Source organism: Seriola lalandi, unplaced genomic scaffold (genome assembly GCF_002814215.2).
Source record: "Seriola lalandi dorsalis isolate HSWRI2012SDOR001 ecotype SW California unplaced genomic scaffold, Sedor1 jcf7180002054575, whole genome shotgun sequence".
NCBI lineage: Eukaryota > Metazoa > Chordata > Actinopteri > Carangiformes > Carangidae > Seriola > Seriola lalandi.
The window spans coordinates 1,217,495-1,231,854 of record NW_019525128.1 but is presented as its reverse complement, the minus strand read 5'-3'; the positions used below and the strand labels follow the sequence as shown (position 1 = coordinate 1,231,854).

Sequence of the window (14,360 nt, the reverse complement as noted above, 5' to 3'; positions counted from 1 at the left end):
CTATGGCTGCTCGACGTAGCCTAGGCTTTTGTTTTGAAGGGTATGGCCGGAAATGACCGTTGACAACATTATTAATTTGACGCTAACCTCCACGCTCAAGCTAACTGTTAACGTTTGTGCAGCTGGAGTAATCTAACGTGTTTACCAACTGACTGTCGGTACATTTTGAGTCGGTTTAAGAAACTTTCCATTCATTTAATCCGGAATTTTTTATCCGCCCGCTGTCAGCTCAAACACCGATTCTGAAGAGTACCGGTGCAGGTGGGTAGCTGCTGGTAGTTAGCTTGTTGGCTAGCTCCTGAGCTAACAGAATGGACCTGTTTGATGACCTGCCAGAACCCACACAGACCTCCGGTGAGTGGAGACCAAATAACGGCTACATTTTATTGACAGTGCCGGTTAATGTTCCACAACCGACATCCAGCAACTAGTTAAATTTCTCCTTTAATACCGGGGGAAGTTAAGTGTGTTATGAATGGGCTAACGTAGAAATAGGATTAAATTGGGAAAACATAGAAAATGTATTTCTCAATAGTAACATTATTAATATTCAGACTTCTGATTATTACTTCTGGTTATTCCTTCATTATCTGTTGATTTTATACATTACATAACAGTCAGGTACTAGAACAGAAAGGTATCTAAGTACATTTACCATAGTACTGGATTTAACAGCAGTTTGGAGTACTGGTGTTTCCGTTTCATGCTACTTGACACATTTAAACTATGGAGCCTGAAAGTGACTAAATGTGGTTAAAGGTTTACAGGAGAGTCAAAAATGTCCTTAGATTCACTATTGAATAACACCCCTAAAAATAAAAGTTGTGTAAAAAGAAATATAAAGTAGCTAGGGCCGCATCTAACTGTTATTTTTATAAGTAAGTATTTTCTCAATTAATCGTCTGGCCAGTAAAATCTCAGTAATTATTCAAAAATGCACATCACTTTTTGTTTGTTTTTTGGGTTTTTTTTTTTACCATTTGTGCTCCTAAGTAGAAAAAATTATGAGCACTTAAAGAACTTAAGGGGCACAATGAAAAAAGGGAACATTAAATAAGGGATATGTGGAGACATTAACAAGCAAAATAATTTCATTTATTAGAATACAAAAGGTACACTAGGTTATAATTATTTATTTATTTATTTATTTAATGACTATGTCATTATGACAATGTTGGTACTGAACAAATACTGAAGGTCCTGGTTCAGAAATATAGTCATTAAGCTATAATTTAAGTTTGCTGATGATTATTAGCATCGGAGTTTAGTGAACCTTTGTATCTTTCCAATCTAGTTTCTCCTTTCTTTCTTTTTCTCCTATTTCTCTTCTCTCCCTTTCGTTGGGCATTCTTTTTGCTTCAACTTGAAAGTCCTCTGCAAAGTCGTGTAATTGAAACTTCATGACATTTCAGAAGATTCTGAAGCAGCGGCATCAATAATTCCCTGCGATAATTCAAACACACCCTTCGGTCCCCTGTTTTCAGAATGGAAACCTCCACCACAGTCTGCCAGTCCACAGGCACTGTCCCCAACCTCTTTACCTGATGAAGGTCTAGCACCAAAATGTTGAAAAGTTTATTACAAATCAGACAGTGTGCAGGATTTTTAATTCCAACGTCAATGCAACATTGAAGAGGCAAGTCAGCCAAGACAGCCCTACGATATCTGGAGCCTTCAGCATCTCAGGGCAAGTGTCAGTTTGAGGATGCAGAGTCCTCAAACTCTCCAAGTCTCCAACTCTTCCACTGGTCGACAAGATAGCAGTTCTCCTCCCCTCCTGAAACCAGCCTGGGCCAAGCTCTGCTTCCTCTTCCGGAGATGCCCCCTCCTCTTCAATGACAATCAAATGAAAGGGGTCACCAGGCCCAGATCAGGGAAACCGGAGCCCCCTCCTGGAACCAGACCTGGGAGGGGAGCTCACCGGAGAGGGTCTTGTGACCTTTGCAACCATCACCTGCAGGCACAGGCATCGGGTTGGGGCGTGATGTAAGCCGGATGGCAGGCTGGGTCGGGGCCTGGGTGTCCTGATCCCTGCCATTGCAGACTAGCTCTAGGTACATGTTACCACATCAAGAGCTTTAAAAGAGAAATTAGCCATTTGGTACTTTTAAGTACTATATCTTCTCTTATTGAGCTCTGCCAATCACTTTGTGTTTGGTTTGATTCTTCCTCAGGTCCGGTTTCAGCTGCGCCGGTCACAGCTCGACCACAGTCCACCAAAGAAGAAGAAGAGAAGGAGGAGAAAAGTGTAAAACGAAAACGAGAAGATGCAGAGTCTTGCACTGATAAAAGAGAGGAAGAGAAGGAGGAGCGAGGGGAGATCAAGAAAGTTTGTAAAGAAGGTTTTCAGCTGTTCCACCACAATGTTTGTTTGCTTCTCTTCCTCTAATTAAAGCCCTCAGACCCTGAGAAGAGGGAAATATAACAAGTAAAGATGATGAGTGTTTGTGTAAAAAATGACAGTAGAACTTACTCTCTCTCTGTGTGTGTGTGTGTGTGTGTGTGTGTGTGTGTGTGTGTGTGTGTGTGTGTGCGTGCGTGCGTGTGTGTGTGTGCTCGTGGTTCAGGCCTTCCTGTATTGAAAGGCTATGTGGCAGCGAGGCGTGGTGAGCGGGAGGAGATGCAGGATGCTCATGTTCTGCTGCCGGACATGAGCAGCTGTCTGTCAGCTCTGCCAGGACAAGTGTAAGACCTTCATCATCTGTCCAGCAGTTCAAGACCAAAAAGTTCCAGGAACCAGAGGAAATAATCTCAGGATCTAAATTCATGATGTGATGGTGTCAAATTTTCACACTGCAATTTTTCTGGCCAAGCACAGTAAACTGTGTTATGATGATATTAAATATAGTTTCCTGAAATACAGTAGAATTACTTCACATATTTACCTTGGTATTCATCAAACCTAACAGTGAACAGTGACTTTTGTTGGACTGTGCAAAAACATTAATATAAAACACAAAGGCACCGTGAATGAAAGCAGGTCAGTTGTTAAAAGTTTAAGGCAGTTGACTGGGAAGGACTTCATATGCAGCACTGTGTCTGTTTCTCTTCATGTCTGTAGGGCTGCTGCCTGAAAGTCGATGATTTGAGTCATCAGTTGAGTCACTGTCACTTTTTTCTTGTGCTCAACAGTGGAGATTTCATCAGTCTTTCCATTTAACAGCTTGTATCCATAAATATCTTCATTTAACTTCAGTACTCTATACAATCCTCTGTCTGTTTTTTTCATTACATTTGGCACAAACATTCATTTGGACTCAAATACAAACTGATTGGAATTTGGTGGTCAAGGTCACTATGACACTAAAACACGATTTTTGCCATAACTCAAGAATTCATACACTAATTATGACACAATTTTACACAAATGTCTACAATGATAATATGATGAAGTAATGACCGTTTATATCCAAATGGTCAAAGGTCAAGCTCATAATGTTCTACAAAAACATGAATAATCTCGCCATTATTCAACACTAACTCAGAAACAGAAGGAGAGATTGTGACCATATTTCCCGAAATTTGATTATTTGAAGAGATACATACAACCATGAGGCAGTAATCCTACTTTTTGGCTGGACCGCAACAGCAGGGCCAGCCTTATAATCTGGAATGTCTCGTCACTGAGTTGGGAGTTTCTGGTGCAAACAGGTTCTATTAGGGGGGTGTTTACAGCTGCAGTGTTGCCAAAACAGAAAGATAGTCTGTCTCTTCTAACTACCTCTGTGAATGATAATTTTACCGTAAATACCGCTGAAATCACAGCTCAGTCTTTGTCTTTAATTCATGTGTTTGATGATTTTGTCAGTCAACATCACATAAAATAAAATCAGGATTTGACCATCAGCAGTTTAGACATCTCACTCATTTCACTCTACTTGCTTCACTCTTTTTCTGCTGCCACAGCTCACAACTGCAGACATGTGTTATGTCCACTACAAACTGGTCTATACACTGCAGTGGTACCTAGAGCTACACAGTCACTTGCTGTGGTCTGTTTTCATCTGTACAAAGATTGATTGCATCCAAATGCACTGACCAAAACACTCTGGTTGTAAAAGTTTTCTAAAGTGATTGTTGCCTGGCCTATTTTGATTGTGAGCAGACCTACAGGTGTGCACAGATGTGTCGGATGCTGTTTCTCTGATTTGTCTCTTTGTGTCCTGCAGGACTCGTGTATCGTACTTTGCGGTGTTTGATGGTCATGGTGGAGCTCGAGCCTCTCGATTTGCTGCAGAACATCTCCATCACAATCTGTCCAAGAAGTTCCCCAGTGGTGAGTTCACAGGTTCATGGCTTTAAAGAGACAGTTTATCACAGCATGTTGTTGTGGTAGATTGTTAACCGGTTTTTCATTTGACCAGTTCATCCCTGGTTTGGGAGGAAGGGAATCTGTTTTCCCTGGTTGTTATTGTTCTCTTGAAGACAGAGGGAGACTGAAGAATGAGCCATGCTGTCTCCTTAATGGTTAAAATGTGCTGTTTTCTTTCAGGAGATACTGAGAATGTGGACAAGCTGATTAAGAAATGTCTCCTGGACACTTTCAAACAGACAGATGAAGACTTTCTGAAGAAAGCTTCCAGCCAGTAAGACTGAGTTCACAGAACACCTGTAGTTGAAAAACAAAACTGGAAACTGATGTTGTAATTTTGATGCTGTGGGCTCTATTAAACGTGTTACATGGAGTTCCTGCTTTATGTTCTTTGTTATTTGGTAGGTGTGTCTGCAGTCAGCCTCATCTGTTTCTTCTCTGTGTGTTGTGAACAGGAAACCAGCGTGGAAGGACGGCTCCACAGCCACCTGTGTGCTGGTGGTGGACGACATGGTATACGTGGCCAATCTGGGAGACAGCAGGGTAAGGAGACTTTTTTTTCCAAAAAAGCACAGTTACCTCCTTTGGACAAAGCTTGGCTACTTACCAGAGAGTCTCCAGTCCCCTCTCTCGCTCTCTCTGTCTCTCTCTCGCTCTCTCTCGTTTTTTTTCTCTCATTTCAGGATTGTAGCGTCTGTTCTTCAGCAGGCGCAGTTCTAAAATAGTTTAGAGCTTATCTAGTTGCTGTAAATCTGTGCCCCCTCTGAACGACATCCGACTGTGATGATAACATCTCTCTGTGTTTGTCTCCAGGCGGTGTTGTGCCGGTTGGAAGCAGCAGCAGCAGATGGACAGAGGAGGTTGGTGACTCTCGCTCTGAGTAAAGAACACAACCCAACTATGTATGAGGAGAGAATGAGGATCCAGAGAGCAGGAGGTACCGTCAGGTACACAACACACACACACACACACCCCAACATTTTGTACTTTTCACATTTGAGAAGCTGGAATCAGAGAATCTTTACACAAAACATGACTTAAGTGATAAATGGAGTATAAAAATAAATCGAGCTAATATCTATATAATCTATATAATAACTATTTCTGTGTATTACAGGGACGGCAGGGTGCTGGGTGTCCTCGAGGTGTCTCGGTCTTTTGGAGATGGTCAGTACAAACGCTGTGGGGTCATCTCATCCCCCGACCTGAGGAGGTGTCAGCTCACAGCTAATGACAGGCAAGAATAGAACTACAGAACCTCAGACAGTCAATGCGACTTGATAAGAGCTTGGTATCACTCTCATGTCTGAATGTTAAATATGAAGCTACAACCACTGATTAACATCCTATGTTGAAGTGTTTAGTTTTGTGTCAGGAAGCTGCTGCAGCTGACATTTGTTCTCTCTCCATAGGTTCATCATTCTGGCCTGTGACGGTTTGTTCAAAGTGTTTTCTGCTGATGAAGCTGTTAAATTCGTCCTCAACATCCTGCAGGTGTCTATCTGATGCTTTATTACAACTTGTAATATTTCACTTTAATACATCCAACTGCTTTAATTTTGATGTACCCTACTTACTGTGGCTGTGTGCTCTTGGTTTATTACAAAATTGCAGGTGCAACTACCTCTCTGATGATCTGAGCCGTCAGATTTCTTTTTACATATTATTTGTTTTGTCACCTTATTTCAATGTAGCTAGAGCTACACTTTGCCACTCTCTCGGGATGTTATCGCTAATGAGAATAAATGTGTGAAAATCCAAGAAATCGTAGAAAAACAATGCTCCTAATAACTGCAGAACTTGCCTGGGAATACTAAGGTTTTAAGTTGTCCTCAGTATCACAGTAAGCTGTCTGTACATCATACACTGCAGACAGGAGCTGATCACAGCTAATCCAGCTGCTGTTAGTGTGGAAAATTTGATACATTGTTCACAAATATAGGCAAAATAAAATAAAATTGGTAAAATTGGTTAAAAATACCAATCCAGAGGTACTGAGTAGTTATTACTATATTATTAATGAATACTCGTTAGTCATGAGTTGGACCACACCCATGCGTTTTGCACAGCTATTTCTTGATAAAACACACATACAGACACACTATTCTAGTTCCAGATTACAGTAGGTGTCTCCAGGACCACATTTTGCCATGTTGACACACACACAGTGAAAACAACACCAGCCATGCTGTAGCAGCTTACTTACATCCCTCAGAGCATTATGGGAACTGGAGTTCCATAATGTAGATCATGATTATCTCCCAGATAGAAGTAAAACAAGATTTATAATAGGAATGACAAAATCCATTAAGGCAATATTTATAGTTGTTACTTTAGATAAATGACTGAAAGTGACGACGTTACTGTAAATACAGTGTTGTTATCACTGAGATACCAGAGGTGAAATTAACCGGAATTCTTCCATAATGTGATTGTTTGTATGTTTGTGTCATTATTGCTAGTGTGTAGTTTGTCCTAAGTCTCCTCCCCCCTCTCCCCCTGCAGGAGGGGAGTGTGGAGCAGAGGGCGGGGCTGACTGAGGAGGAGGTGCGGTTTGAAGCTGCCTGCCAACAACTGGCCAGTGAGGCGGTGAGACGAGGCTGTGCCGACAACGTCACCGTGATCCTGGTTTCTGTTGGCTTCTGAACACATATAGACATCATCATCATTGTCATCATCATCATCACACATGTACACAGCAACAGTTTGACTCAAATGCAGCTGATCTAATGTCTCCTCATTGTTTTGTTTGTTTTCAAATAAAAACCTTTTCTTTACCGTTTGCTGTGAAAGTGATTTAATGATCAGAGTGTTTGTGTTCGTTCTCCTTGACATCACATAACTTTATCTGAAAGTAATTTGAGTTTTCCACAGTATGATTAACACAAATAAAGTGGCGATCTACAGTCTTTTCAAGAGAGTTATACTGAGGGCTACAACTTGAGCCATGTTTTTTTAGCCTGTATTAGTTTACATTTCATCAAATTGTCCCTATTAAACATCTGCAGAATAATATATGATCGGCTCCTGTTTGCAGTGTAGGCATGGATGTCCAGACAACTATCACTAGATCACTGTGATACTATCTAGAAATATGTGTTTCATGTGTGTGTTCAGATATGACTGAGTTATGACTCAGTGGAGAGAGACTTTGATGCAAATTACACCAATCACATGTATCTTATTTAATTCAGCAGGAAAACTGCATGTAAACCTGAAAAACTCGCAGTAATTTTGGTGTCATCGTTCCATTATGCAAATGTAATATATGAACATATATTGAAATTATTCATTCATTCATTCATTCATTTTCTACCGCTTATCCTCTAGTAGGGTCGCGGGGGGGCTGGAGCCTATCCCAGCATCTTTTCGGGCGAGAGGCGGGGTACACCCTGGACAGATCGCCAGTCCATCGCAGGGCAAACACATAGAGACAGACAACCATTCACACTCTCAGCCACACCTATGGTCAATTTAGAGTATCCAATTAGCCTAGTCCCCATGTTGCATGTCTTTGGACTGTGGGAGGAAGCCGGAGAACCCGGAGAGAACCCACACAGGCACGGGGAGAACATGCAAACTCCACAAAGAAAGATCCCAGCCGGGACTCGAACCCAGAACCTTCTTGAGGCGACAGCGCTAACCACTGCACCACCGTGCAGCCTATATTGAAATCACATATATTAAATATATGTACATAAAAAATGAAAGCACATGTAAAAATTATATATGAAACCTATTAGAAATTTGTACAATTTGTATGTATGTATGCTTATATTGTAGACACATGTTACATAAACATATATCCATCCCAAACCATGTCAATATATGTTGATATTATATACAGTTGTTTCCAAAACTCTGATACCACTTTCCCAGAATGTGAAGACAGAAATGTTTCAAATAAATGAGAAATTAATAATGAAAAGATATATAAGCATACAGAATTCTTATATGTATGTTGTTTTTAATAAACTTGCATATATAAATTAAATATATATAATTAACATACATGCTTGCAACAAGTTACAACATATAAAAATTCATCATATATACTATCATATCGTGCATATACAAATCTTACTGGAGTATTTAATATATGTTGGATATATATGTCATATATTACATTTCCTCATGGGTTTATTGACAATGTGGTAATGATAATGATAATGTGAATGGTTCACATAGCTGTTGAAGATGAATTGATTTCCATAAATGGGTGATAATAATAATTTATGAAATGATATAGTGAATGTATTTTGTATTACATAATAAGTTGACAAGTTGATAATGAACTTGGGGAGTAAACGACTGCAACATCCCTTTAGTAATGTAGTTGTAGTACCACCCCAGGCCGCGCGATGTCGCTGTTTACAGTTGTTGGCTCTGATCCAACCGAGCCGGATCTTTGGCGGAACTCAGCGGTCGGTTCGCAACAGCAACAACAACAACAGCAGGATGCTCGGACAGCTGTCAGGCTGAAACTCACCGAGCTACGGTTTATTGACGCGTTCATTCAGACTGCATTGATGCGCGGCACGCAGGCACGCGTGCACGGCGCCTGATCGTTCTCCCGATTCCTCGATGCACGGGCGAAGTTTAAACTGAGGAGAGAGATGAATCATCGGAGAGAGAGCAGATCCACCGCCGCTGCTGTTGCTGCAGAGCTAACAGGCTAACGGTCACAATGGAGAGGCTTTTATAAACTTTATTAACACGGGGACTCAGTGACAGCAACAGTCAGCTAACATGAACTCACTGCTGGACTTTGAGGAGTGTGTCAAAGACTCACCTGAGTTCAGGTAAACACACACACACACACACACACGCGCGCGCACACAGAGGATCTTCAGTCCGTGCACGTGCATTAGTGATGTTAATGATACTGGTACTGATGGTGTTTTATTTATTTTGTTCAGATTGAACCTGGATCAGTTCGAGACTGAGGTTTCCCTGCTGGAGACACACCTGGACAAGGTACAACTACTACTAATGCTACTACAATTACCACCACTACTACTACTAATACTACTACGATTACTACTGACATTACTATTAATACTACGACTACAGCTATTACTACTTCTAATACTACAGCTACTACTACTACTGCTACTCCTAATACTGCTACTGCTTGTACTACTACCAGTGCTAATACTAATACTAATTCTACTAATACTTCTAATACTGCTATTACTGCTAATACTACTAATATTAGTAATACTTTTAATAATGCTACTACTACTTTTTGCGTATATTACATTAGTAATATTAATACTGCTACTGCTTTTACTGTTACGACTACTTCTGTTACTACAACTGTTCATAATACTACTACTGCTGATTTAATACTACTAGAAATATTGCTACTATTGCTTCCAATAGTACTACTAATCTAATACTGCTTATGCTGTTACTGCTACTACTGTAACTACAACTACAGATACTACTGCCAGCACCACCACTGCTACTATTCTTGTACCACTACTACTATAACTACTACCAATATTGTGACTACAGCTGCTGTTGATTATTAGTACTATTACTACTACTATGGATACTGCAAGTATTACTAACTATTACTGACACTGCCTCACTTTCTATTACTACTGAAAGTACTACTGCTGTTAATACTGTTAATACTACTACTGTACCTACTAATAACACTGCTATTAAACTAGTTATTACAAGTATTACACCTGATACCATTACAACTACTATTGGTACTGTTACCAGTACTTATACTGTTACTACTACTACTACTGTTGAATGAATGAATGAGTGAATGGTTTTATTTTTGTGTTTCATGTATTTATAGTAAATACATTTTCAAACATGCACAACCTCAAACTCAATAAATAACTTCAATCATCTACATATGTGTTATCATATCAACATAATATACATTACACATATAAATACACATTTAAACAAACAACCCAAACAAAACTATTACTATTACAACTGTTACCGTACAACTACTTCTACTATTACTACTACTACTGTCAATACTGTTATTGTTACTGCGACTACCACAATTACTATTACTAACATTGTTTTATTACTACTATTATTACTGCTACTGTTTTTACTTTAACTACTACTTTTACCACTACAGCTGTTACTGTTACTACTGTCACTACTACTAGTTACTACTACTACTGCTACTACTACTACTACTCTTTACATACACTGCTGCTTCTATTAGTACTATTACCACTACAACATCTACTGTTACCATTTGTATTATTAATGCTGTTATTATCATTATTGTTACTACTACTTTTACTACCCATGCTCTTATTACTAAAACCACCACTGCTACTATTGTTACCAGTATTAGTTTTACTGTCACTCTTACTGCTGCTTGTTTTGTTTATCAGTGTACAGGTGCATCTCAATAAATAAGAATATCGTGGAAAAGTTCATTTATTTCAGTAATTCAATTCAAAAAGTGAAACTTTTACTGAATTTTGGGTTTTCATTAGCTGTAAGCCATAATCATCAAAATTAAAAGAAATAAACGCTTGAAATATTTCACTCTGTGTGTAATGAATCTATATAAGATATGAGTTTCACTTTTTGAATTGAATTACTGAAATAAATGAACTTTTCCATGATATTCTAATTTATTGAGATGCACCTGTAAATCCTACTATTGCACAACAACACTTTGAAACCTGATGCTCACCTGTGAAGTCTGTTGATTGGTCCAAAATCTTTGTCTCTGACCGATCAGGTGATGAAGCTGTGCGGTAAGATGGTGGAGGCGGGACAAGCGTACAGTTCAGCCAATCAGCTGTTCCTGAGCGGTCTGGCTGAGCTCTCCATGTACCAGAAGACGGACAGCATCATCATTGTAAGGAGCACAATGCTAATTCTAATGCTAGTACAGCATATTACAGTACAGTACAGTACTTTCAGGCATTTTCACATTTCAACTTTGAAGAACTTAGACATATGTCGTTAAAAAGACAACAACAGGACAGGCTCGTCTTTTTATCCATGACAGCAGCACGTCTCTCTGTAGTCCAAACTGAAATATCTCAACAACTATTGGACTGATACAGGTATCGCTGTGCCTGGAGGTTATATGACGCTGATGATAGTATTTAGCTCGGATCACCACTGTGCCTACAGGCAGCCTCACAGAGCTGCTGGCATGGCTGTAGACTCAGTCTGGATTATAAAACACTGAAATAAAATATTGGGATTTTGGTTGTACTTCCCAGATAATAAGGTGTGAACCTGCTAGACTCTGGGCCTGCCCAACCTCCATTGGTGACCGTCACCATTACCGTTTTTATCATACTTAATTTTCATAGCCAATTACCAAATGATACCATAATATTTAGATGATCATATTAGGAGATAATTATCTCCTAATTATAAAATTGTAATAATATTCTTATTTGTTATAATGATAATTTGAAAGATCTTTCCTTGTAATTATCAGTTAGTCAGTGATAATTATGAGACAAGGCCTCCAGTTTTTTTCTTAGTTTCTTTGGCACTGTAACATCTGTATATTACCACATAACCCACATTATTAATGCTGTGTTGGTTTCATCTCTCCTGGAGTACCTGAATATTGGTTTAGTATCGTCTCCTCGGCAGTCCAGGTTTAGGTTCAGGACCTTGTACCCAGAGCTGGTAGAGAACAGAGAAACCAAAAGCAGAACCTGCGACAGTGGGTTCACGTTGTTGTGTTGTTGAGTTCCTGCTGTGGAAAAGGCCTTGCACTAACTTGTAGTTGTGTGTCGAAGCAGCGGCATCTCAGCTTTTTGTTTTCATGGTTCTCACTGACTTCCTGTTTCCTTCCCCTCAGACCTGTCTGAACCAGTTCAACCAGGGACTGCAGGAGATGGTCAGCTTCCACACTGTGCGTACACACACACACACACACACACACACAAGCACACACACACATATCCTGTTTTCGTGTTGTACCTCTGCACTTGCTTTAAACTGTTGTGAGTTAGAAGCTACAACTGATGATTGTTTTTAGTTAAAAAACAGTGATTTGTCAGATCAACATTTTGCCAGACTTAATACACAATCAATGTCAGTTGTGGCTATAACCATTAAGTTTCTTTGCTCTGATTTCATTACTATAGCTCAGAAAAACACAAGGAAACTTTGTGATGATAATTGGAAATAAAAACTAAACAATCTGTTGTCTTTTATTCAAAAAAATAATCCAAACACTGCTCAACAAAAAAAAAAAAGCAACATTTCAGTCAGATAGACCTCATGAGATATGAACTCTCTCCTCTGATTTTATAAACTTTTCAAGTGTATAACATATTCATAACAGTTAGTTGAGACAATACAAACTCTACACCAATAAACATATTGAAAATTCCAAATGTATTTAAGGTCAGGTTTAATAATTTCAATACTTATTTTTAGTTGTGTCTTCACTTTGATTTGGACTTGTAGTTTTTTTATAAAGCTTCTTATTTCATTCAGGTTGTGTGAGTTTATTGTCTTTAGTTCAGAACTTCAGCTTTTGTTCTTACAACAATCAGATTCCCTCACAGCAGCAGCAGTAGAGGTAGTTGTAGTTATAGTCATGGTAGTAACTGTAATAGTTTCAACTCTGTCTGTCTCTTGTCCTCAGATGTTGTTCGATCAGACTCAGAGAGCCATCAGCCAACAGCTGACCAACCTCTGTACACAGTAAGTCTCTCTCACTCACATACACACATACACACACACACACACACACACACACACACACACACAGGTCATGAAAAGTCTTAAAAAGCAGTGGATTCACTTGGTGTTGGAAGGTTTTTAGAAAGTCTTAAATTTAATTCATAAAGATCTTGAATGTTTCTCTTGGATGCTGTGGACAGAAACATTACTTCTACATTTTGTCTGTGTGGTAATTTTGTCTCTTTGTGATAGTGTTGCCTGTCTATGATGATGATGATGACGGTGGTGTGTGTGTCTGAGGTTCATCCCCCAGCTGGCAGAGACCAGGAGGGAGTTTGTTCGGATCGGAGAGGATCTGGAAACGGCGGCGGTAAAAAATGCTCAGGTGTCTCGCCACAAAGCCGGTGATGCTGAGAGGGCAAGTCACCTGCTGCTCGCCACACGCAAATGCTACCAACACTTCGCCCTGGACTACTGCCTGCAGGTACGACACAGGCCCTGTTCACATCTGTACACACCACATTCAGAGTAGGTCTGGGCCACATGTGCCCACATTTGTTTAGCAGTGTGAACGTGAATGTGTCTCGGGCCACATTGAAGGACCAACTACTCCACTGACGTCCTCTGACACAGTCTGATTAGTCCCAACACAGTTTATAATGAACCAAAATATTTTACTGTTTGGAATGGATCAAACTTTTATTTCAGTGTAAGATCTGCGTGCATAGCATTAAGCATGAATTTGCTCAACCCCTCCGTGCCCTGCTCTCTCTTTCTCTACCTCTCTTGCTCTCACTTATTCACACACACACACAAGCACATTGACCACAGGCCCGTCTGGCTGATTGGCTAAAAACAACAACTAATACCTGCTTATTTGCATATAAAACAGGAAGTGGAATCTGATCATAAGTGGTCACTAGAGACGCATTTTAAAGCAGGTGTGAACTGATGATGATGTGCTGCATATGTTTGTTGTTTGTATGTTTGAATATGAGATACTGACACGCTTTTCTTTTTCAGCTTAACACTTTCAAGACTCAACAGAAGGTTGACATCTTAAACTCAGTGAGTTGGACTGTTTAATTTTACAAACTGAATCAGTATGTTGTCATTTTAAAGGGATGTTTCAACATTGTGTAAAACAGTTAGCTGACAATAATGAATAAACAGCTGATAAATTGTCGGTAGTAATAGTTGAAATATAGCTTAAAGTATGGATTATTAGTTAAAACTAGAAAATTCCAGGGAAATTTTGAGTGCCACGGGGGCTACTGCCGGGATGAGTACATGATTTATTTCCAGTGTTCAAAAGTCACCCTGATCATATTCTGGTTTTGAGAAATGTCTTGATATAAAAGACTCTGATATAAAACAATGTCACATC

The 14,360-nt window shown here is 39.6% G+C and overlaps 2 protein-coding genes across 4 annotated transcripts in view; both read left to right on the top strand.

Moving 5' to 3' along the window:
• The first annotated feature begins 72 nt into the window (after positions 1 to 72).
• ilkap (integrin-linked kinase-associated serine/threonine phosphatase) lies at positions 73 to 7,090 on the top strand. Of its 3 annotated transcripts, none has more exons than XM_023417490.2 (10): positions 73 to 354; positions 2,175 to 2,333; positions 2,568 to 2,685; positions 4,170 to 4,276; positions 4,493 to 4,586; positions 4,768 to 4,855; positions 5,126 to 5,259; positions 5,430 to 5,549; positions 5,725 to 5,806; positions 6,818 to 7,090. In XM_023417490.2, exons 1-10 carry the CDS (start codon positions 312 to 314, stop codon positions 6,956 to 6,958), a joined length of 1,086 nt encoding a protein of 361 aa, XP_023273258.1. In that variant the 5' UTR covers positions 73 to 311; the 3' UTR covers positions 6,959 to 7,090. The 3 variants fall into 3 exon arrangements, with proteins under 3 accessions (XP_023273258.1, XP_023273257.1, XP_023273259.1); XM_023417489.2 differs by having other exon boundaries at positions 2,175 to 2,342; XM_023417491.2 differs by lacking the exon at positions 2,175 to 2,333.
• Positions 7,091 to 8,727: 1,637 nt separating this feature from the next.
• Positions 8,728 to 14,360, top strand: part of LOC111663327 (arf-GAP with coiled-coil, ANK repeat and PH domain-containing protein 2) — a 16,124-nt gene continuing 10,491 nt past the window's right edge. The window contains exons 1-7 of the mRNA XM_023417486.2: positions 8,728 to 9,114; positions 9,232 to 9,289; positions 11,052 to 11,171; positions 12,141 to 12,194; positions 12,936 to 12,994; positions 13,274 to 13,457; positions 13,997 to 14,041. Coding sequence (XP_023273254.1) covers positions 9,062 to 9,114; positions 9,232 to 9,289; positions 11,052 to 11,171; positions 12,141 to 12,194; positions 12,936 to 12,994; positions 13,274 to 13,457; positions 13,997 to 14,041 — 573 coding nt within the window. The 5' untranslated portion in view covers positions 8,728 to 9,061. The remainder of the gene's footprint in view (positions 9,115 to 9,231; positions 9,290 to 11,051; positions 11,172 to 12,140; positions 12,195 to 12,935; positions 12,995 to 13,273; positions 13,458 to 13,996; positions 14,042 to 14,360) is intronic.

Excerpts from the sequence above, each read along its gene's own strand:
- ilkap (XM_023417489.2), top strand. The coding sequence starts at position 312 with ATGGACCTGTTTGATGACCTGCCAGAACCCACACAGACCTCCG. Across the intron at positions 355-2,174 it reads AGAACCCACACAGACCTCCG|GTCCGGTTTCAGCTGCGCCG; the intron begins GTGAGTGGAGAC and ends ATTCTTCCTCAG. Across the intron at positions 5,807-6,817 it reads TCGTCCTCAACATCCTGCAG|GAGGGGAGTGTGGAGCAGAG; the intron begins GTGTCTATCTGA and ends CTCCCCCTGCAG.